At 53.4% G+C, this 7,543-nt stretch overlaps 1 protein-coding gene across 2 annotated transcripts in view; it reads right to left on the reverse strand.

Moving 5' to 3' along the window:
* Esyt3 (extended synaptotagmin 3) overlaps positions 1-6,148 on the reverse strand; it is a 43,198-nt gene extending 37,050 nt beyond the window's left edge. For both annotated transcript variants that reach the window (XM_047563011.1, XM_047563010.1), the window contains exon 1: positions 5,667-6,148. In XM_047563011.1, the coding sequence (XP_047418967.1) occupies positions 5,667-6,023 (357 nt within the window). In that variant the 5' untranslated portion in view covers positions 6,024-6,148. The remainder of the gene's footprint in view (positions 1-5,666) is intronic.
* Positions 6,149-7,543: the final 1,395 nt, after the last annotated feature.

Consider the following 7,543-nt stretch of genomic DNA (forward strand, 5'->3'; position numbering starts at 1 on the left):
CCCAAGTGACCCAACCTGTGGGAAGCTGACACCGTAGGGCAACTTCTTCAAGGAAAGAAGGAGGCACTTCCAGGGTAGGTCCTCCCCAAGCCTGCCCAGCACCTTGGACTGCCGCCTCACAGGAGTGTCCCCACTGTCTCAGCAATGATGGCTCTCGTGAGTCTGAATCCCGTCCTGCTCAACAGTTCCTCAAGGCCAGGGGCCATGCGTCACTCACGTCTGTGGCCCAGCCTGCAGCACTGAGCCTCACGCGTCACAAGCCCTGTGTTGACCGAGCACAGGAATGAATGCAGGGATACCTGAGATCCCTGTGCGGGGCTGGGAGGGAACAAGCCCACACTGTCATCCTATTGCCCAATCTGGACCCAGGACATGATGAGTCCGTGAAGCATCCCTCATACATGGGGCAGAAACTCCAGGGCATGACTAAAACCTGCCCGCCTCTTCTTTCTGAAGGTAGGCCTGACTCCAAGCCAACACGAATGGCTTCCCAGAGCTGCAGGGACCTCAAGGGTAAAAAAGTTCTGCCTGATCCCAAGCCGCCCTGGTGTTTCTAACCAGGTTCCACAGCACCGGCCGTATGGACGAAGCTTTGTGATCTCATCTGAGGGTGCCCAGGCTAGCTCAGAGCGGTCACTGCGTTTACTTCCTCTAATTAACAAAAGTATCAGTACAGGACAGACCTTGAGCGCATGGGTCCTCGAATGAACTCTATCCACCCACAGAAAGAATTCCCGGTTCCCAGCACCAGCAAAATGAGACACTCATTCCCTGTTGCCTGTCTAAATGGCCGTGAGGGAGGTTTGGCAGGGACAGTCCCAGGGATGCTGCTGGAGCCTTGGAAAACCCATTGCTCTGTGCAAATAGTGCAGCTTTTCCTGGTGCTCACCCCGGGCAGCAGGCAGGTGAGGAGTGGCCAAGAGAGCTGGGGGATGATCCTGGTAGGTGTGCAGCTCCAGGGAAAGCTGACTTGGGACTAGTTAAGGATGACCCTACAGCTAAAAAGACTAGAGCATCCCCAAAACTTCACTATTCTCAGAGAGGAGCACCCCCAGTGAGTACCCATCAGACTCCAAGCCCACACCTCCCACCAGTGGAAGCGCTAGGGAAAGGTTGATCTTCCTAACCAAGCTGCCAATGGATCGCTCTGCACTAGCAAGTGGGCTAGACCCCAAACCACAGACAAAACACCAAGTTCTCTCCAAGTTCTTTCCCTCTCTCCCTTGCCTCAGGCTGTTTTCCTATCAACTGGCCCTCATTCCCACACAAGCCACCTCACCTGGAGCCAGGTGAATCTCCACCAGACCTCCCTCCTCACACCAGCCCTGTCATGGTGGGGGCCAAATAAATACCCAATTAGACAAACTAAACATCCAATTGGTGTGATCCATGGCACCATGAAAACCTGGACATGCACAGACCAGTGAAGGGCCAGTCCTGTGCTGTGACGCAGGCAAGGTTATCCAAAGAAGGTCTCGAGGGGCCCCCAGCACGGAGGCCCAGCTCTGAAGGCTGGCGGGTGAGCACTCACTGAGGCTCCATATGGCTGGAGTTCCACCAACCATAGAGCCGGCTAGGAAGGGCCCTGGCAGGATGGAGTTCCACTAAGGGCCACCTCCTCTAGTCAGCCAGCTCCGGAAGGACACATTTGTCGCTGGGACACTTGGTCATTAGTTTCACAGCTAATATTTTCTATTAGTTGGGAGAGCTAGAAAATCGAGGAGCATCAGGGACAGACCCCACCCCACCCACTTGTGCCTGGCTCCAAACAAGTGCTTTTTCAAGCATCCGACTCACCGCGACCACACGGGGGACTGAGAGCACTGGGTTCTCGGATGCCCGTGGCTAGATGTTATCAAGCGCTCCACTTGTCACTGGGACAAGGACGACTGACTCAGGTGGCTCTTGATTCCTTCAAAAATATATCCCAAAACTGCCATAGGAACGCCCTTCTGTGAGCATGCAGTCAGTGCCCTCTCAGGGGGTGAGGAGCAGAGGCACCTCTTCCTCCATCTTCACAAGACAAAAGGATCCACAGGCCTTTACTCATGGTCCCCTTTAAAGCAAAGGAGTCCTCCCTTCTCGTGGTATCTCTGGAGGACCATGTGAAGTGTGAACAGAAATCAGACATCCGGCTGGCATGGCCCTGAAAGACCATCCAATACCACCTCCATGTCCAGCTGGGGCAACAGGCCCAGCAAGGGAGAGTAATTTCTATGGTCACCTGCAGGCAGCAGCTTGCAGCAATGTGTTGAGAGGACTCTCTGACTGAACGAGAGAGGAGGGCATGACTTAGAGCTGACCAGCAATGACAGCCTCAGCCTGGCAGCAAGGAGGGAAGTATGTCCACTCCTGGTCAGCCCGGTCTCGGCCTTCGCCCATCACAATAACTGGGAGAAAGTGGCCTTTCTAAGCAGCTCGACAAGCAGCACAAGGGCTGGCAATACAACCTGCCCGCTCAGAGTGCTATTGTACAACTCACACAACTGTGCCAGGCAGGCCCGAGTGTGCCAGACACCCAGGAGGCCCCGAGACCCTCGACTTTCTTACGGTTCCCTCCCAATTGATTTTCCATCTGGTAATTGATAAAAATATTTCTTTGATACCAAAGGAGGTCGGAAGCTATCATAAGCCATTACTCCCTCTTCCTTGGAAGGAAATCAGTTCTTAAAAACAGAAAGGCTTGTTAGAAGTTCAGTATGTAATAACAAAGATCTGGGCAAGGGCCCCATCTCCCTTTGCCTTCATAAACAGTATGTTCTCAGGGAGGCAGAGAGGAGCCTGCTCAGCCAAGCAGGCTCCAGGTTTCCACATCATCTTGGGCTTGGAAACCTTCATCAGGCAGGGGGAAAAAAAAAAATTCAGCACCTGCACTGAATTGTGTATTCCTCCCAGGTGTGCTGAGAAAACCAGCCTCCCTGGGCCTGCTTCTCATTCTAGAATCCCAAACCCAGTAATGAATGCCCAGAAAACACCCCAGCAGACACCTGGATCCCTATCTCACCCCACTCTAGTGGCCACCAGGCATCTAGAGTCTCACTGCCACACACCTCTCATCTCCTCAGGGTCCCCACGACCAACATCTTGGTTCAAATAATTTTCCTGATTGGTCTCCCTCCTCCTGCCTCACTGCTCCTCCATACTCTCTGCAAAGCCTCCCCAAACCTTCCAGTTTCCTTATGGCCTTGTAATCAGGCCCAATTCTCCATCATGCCTACCTCAGCTTGGCCTGTCCCACACAGGTTAGCCAGGCTGAGGGTGTGGTACTTGGTCACAATCGCATGCTGCGTTCAGGGGCTCCCTCAGCCTGGAACTCCTGTGCAGAGCCACTGCCTCCATCCGAAAGGTTATCCAGACTCTGGCCTTCCAAATTGGCCAGCCAAGAGAGTCTGGAAAACCCAGATTGAGACCACGCTCTTCCTAAGGCCCTGTCAATAGGCAGGAGGCTGTGGTCTGGTGACAATTTGATATGAAGACCAGGGAGGGTGTCCTTTGACCCAACTGGACCCTATCAGGCTCTTGTCTCTGACTACCCTGGGGCCTCTCTGGCAATTACTGGTTGTGTATCTGTCTCCCACCTGAGAATGCCCTGTTGGGAGGAGACACATAATCCCTTCCTCCAAGCCCCAAGCCCACCTGGGTCAGACCTGGGGGATGGTCTGTTTTGGTGAAAACCGAGGGGTGCCCTGTTGGTTAAGTCCTGTGTTGCTCCTGTGGTCTCCTGCCACAACGGAAGCCAGAGCGATCTCTGTGGGGTTGTGGGGGAGGGTGTCAATGCCCTGCAGATCTGATTCTTGTTCTAGTTTCAGAAATGTTGCCTTTGCTTTGAGGCCTCCTTGTACAGGAAGGGGAGAAAAGTGGGGTTGTTACTGGGCAAGTTCTCATGGGCCAACTCCCATCAGCTGGAACCACCAGGGGTTCATAACATAGGTCTGCAGGAGGCCTGGGATCCCTTAACGGTAAGCACGGGGTGTGGACAGGTCAGGTCTGCTCTCTGGGTCCACACCTTTCAGAATCACAAACTCCATAAAACAACCAGGATGAACAAGATCCCTTCCAAAGAAATTCATTTTCTGCTTAAGTTAAAATATCTCTCTGATGAGACAGATCCCAAACACTGCCCCCAGGGCTGCTACCCTAGGAAAGTGGTTACTATAATTTTTCATTGTGCATCCTTGTTAGTAAGTCTTTGCCTTCACACATGTGTGTGTGTGTGTGTGTGTGTGTGTGTGTGTGTGAGAATGTGATTTGTGACTGTATTTGGAGATAGATTTTTTTTTTCTTTTTTTGTAATGGGAATTGAACCCGTGGGTGCTTAGCCACTGAGTGACATCCCCAGCCCTTTTTTAGATTGTTTTTGGAGACAGGGTCTAAGTTGCTGAGGCTGACTTTGAACTCATGATCCTCCTGCCTCAGTCTCCTGAGCCACTAGGAGACAGTCTTTAAAGATGTGATTAAGTTAAATTGAGGCCTCTGGAATAGGATTTAATCCATTATGGCTGGAGTCTTATAAGAGAAGGAAACTTGGACACAGAAAGAGAAAAGACCATGTGAAGACATGGAAAGAAGTGGTCATCCATAAACAACGGAGTGAAATCAACCTTGCAGATACCCTGATCTTGGATTTACTGTCCCCAGAATTGTGGGACAATAAATTTTTATTTAAGCTACCCAGTCTACCATACTTTGTTATAGCAGTCCTAGTAAACGAAATCCAAAAAATTTTAAGCTCTTGTTTGTCTCAGTTAAATAAGTATTAGTTTTTCTAGTATTTCTTCTCAAACCCCAATTTGAAGATTATCATAGGTAGGTGTGAGGAATCTACCACCCAGAGGATTTTAGAGTTCAAACCTGAGGAAACGAGGCGTCTGAGGGCCTCTGGGTATTTCCTCTTGTGGGTTTGAGTGTACTCAGAAGGAATCTGAGAAGCCAGAGTACCAGAGGGGTGCATTTATCAACAGGCCAGCTTTTGGGAAAGGACTGAACGCTCCTCTTGCCAATGTTTGCCAAACTCTCCTGATCATAAGAATCACCCAGGGCGCCTGAGTTCCCACCCTGGAAGCTCACTTGTTTTAAGTAAGCCAGGTGATTCTCAAGGCCTGACGAGTTTGAGAAACCCTAGTCAGGCCATTCCACACCAGGAGGCTGGATCGTCCTTGCACCAGCGTGTGTCCGCGCATCCCCATCAGGCGGAGTGAGGGAGAGCACTCTGCTCATCCACCCGGCTGTCCCATCCTCCAGCCCTGCCTCGGTCGGAGCCTCAGCTGAAGGCAACTGAAACCGGTTGCTACTGACATCGCTGCGTATATCCATCTACGATTGCTCCCTGCGTTTGTTCTCTGAAATCAACAGGCAGGTGGAAGAAGTGCCTTCTGTTTCCCTCAACTTTGCCTAATCCCAGACGCCCTTATTACTATTTTTTTCCTGGGTGTGGCCCGCCCAAGACCTTCTCTCGGGCTCTGGCCCTTAACTGAAACCCAGGTTCCGCGATCCCACTGCCATGGTTTCCAGGGTCTGCGCGCGGGGCGCGACTGGAAACCGATAGTGCGGTGGCGGGGCTCCCGCCCTCTCGGGTTTGCGCGTCCCAGCTTCTTGGCTCACCGCAGGTTCTTTCCCAACAGCGAAATGCATCCGCCCACTTCCAACCCCAGCGCGGCGCGGCTCACCCAGGCCGGCAGGTGCTGGCCCAGCAGCTCCCGGCTGATGAACTGGCGTTCGTTGTTTAGGAATTCGAAGGCAGCCTCCAGGCGCCCTAGCTTCCCGCGGCGGTTCCGGCGCCACCACATCCAAAGCAGGGCGCCGAGCAGCAGCCAGGTTATGCTGAGCCCCAGGTAGCCGGCTAGGTACACAGGCGCTAGGTAGAACAGCACGCGCGCCACGAAGGCGTAGAGCTCCGGCAGCAGCTGGGTGGACAGGCGCAGCTCCGGGCCCGGCGCGCGCGGGCTGCTTCCCTGGCCGCTGGTACCGCGGGGACTGCCAGGGGCTCCGGGAGCTCCAGGGGCGCAGGGCTCCTCCGTTCGCATCTCGTCGCCTCCGTCTTGCCCTCTCCAAGAGCTTCACCCAACCTCAGACCTGCGCGCCCCGACGCCGGGGCACATCTGTACTCCAGGCGCGACGACCAGACGGTCGCATCCTCCTGTCCTGTTGGAGCTCTAGGCTCTCTGCCTGGTACTGGGGGGGCCGGGCCTGGCAACACCCGGAGCAGGGCGGGACCAGCGCGCGCCTCAGGGAAGGCGGAAATCTCTCCGCCCCCGGGGGCGGGTCCAGGTGAAAGGGGCGGGGTCAGCACTCCCGGAACTGGGTAGCGAGGGCACCCTTGTACACCAGCAAGGGGAGCTGGCGTCAGCAGAAGGGGCGCTGTTGCCACTTGGGGTGGCTTAAGTATTGCCCCAGGAAGTTTATGACTCATCAAGGTTATGTGTATAACTGGCTTATCATGGACAAACATCACCTAAAGCCTGCTTCCTACAACTAGTCTAGTCCGGATGCTCACTCAGCAGAGCATTGGAGGCCCTCCATGAACTGGTCGCCCACCCTGGCCTCTGAACCCGACCCTGCACCCTGCATCTGGACCCTACAACTGGCCCTGAAAGCCCCAACCTGTCCCTTCCTTTGGCATCTGTGAAGCAGGCAACCAGCCCCCAGCACAGTCAAACTGAGCTCAGTGTGGCTCCTGTGCCTGCCAACCCTCTCTGTCCCACTGTCCCCCGCCCCACCCCCACCCTTCACTCTTCTGGGCCTCAGTTTGAATCTTCATTTCCTGAATCATTGATCAGGAGCTTCAGGGGCGGGGCTGGGTGGTCCTGCTCATCTGTGGGACACCCAACAAGGGCAAATGACCTGTGAATGAAAAGGGAAATGAAGAACAAGGCCTGAGGTGCTTGGGAGTCAGTGGTGAAGCCCTTGATTTCTATCTAACCCCGTCTGAATGGTCAGAGCAGGTGGAGATCCAGCCCTCCAAGTCCAGATAGTAAATCATCTTGTGCATGGCACACGTTGTAGGTAGCTCATATGAGAGGTCGCATCGATTACCAGAATGTGATTTTGAAGTCAACAGGTGTATTGGCATGATTTGGAATGATTCTATATACTCTTTCAACAGTTTAATTGAAAGGTTGAGTCCCATGGACAACCAAAAGATCATTGTATTCTCTTTTCTCCTATCTCTCAAATATCTCTCTGGCTTTATCCATCTCTCCTCAATAAAGGTCCTTGCTGCAATGAGTTTTTTTCAACAACAGGTGTGTCCCCAGTGATCAGAATACCTGAATCCTCCTCTACTGTTCTTGGCCTAACAGGATTCAGCCAGAACAGGAAGGGAAGCCCCCCAACTTAACATCCCGTTACACTTTCATTTCCCAGTGTAGCTTGGTAACATGGCTGGCAGGCCCAAAGTTGGACAAGGAAATTAACTGTCAGGAGGCAGCTCCTCATCCCTACCTGCCTCATCCCTGCACAACTCCGCACCTTCCCCCCAGCCTCCAGGACTGCAGTCAAGGGGGACAGACTGGATGCCATTTCAGCTTTCATTCCTTGGTGAAGA

The sequence above is a fragment of the Sciurus carolinensis genome, chromosome 9 (assembly GCF_902686445.1).
Source record: "Sciurus carolinensis chromosome 9, mSciCar1.2, whole genome shotgun sequence".
In the NCBI taxonomy this organism is placed as follows: Eukaryota; Metazoa; Chordata; class Mammalia; order Rodentia; family Sciuridae; genus Sciurus; species Sciurus carolinensis.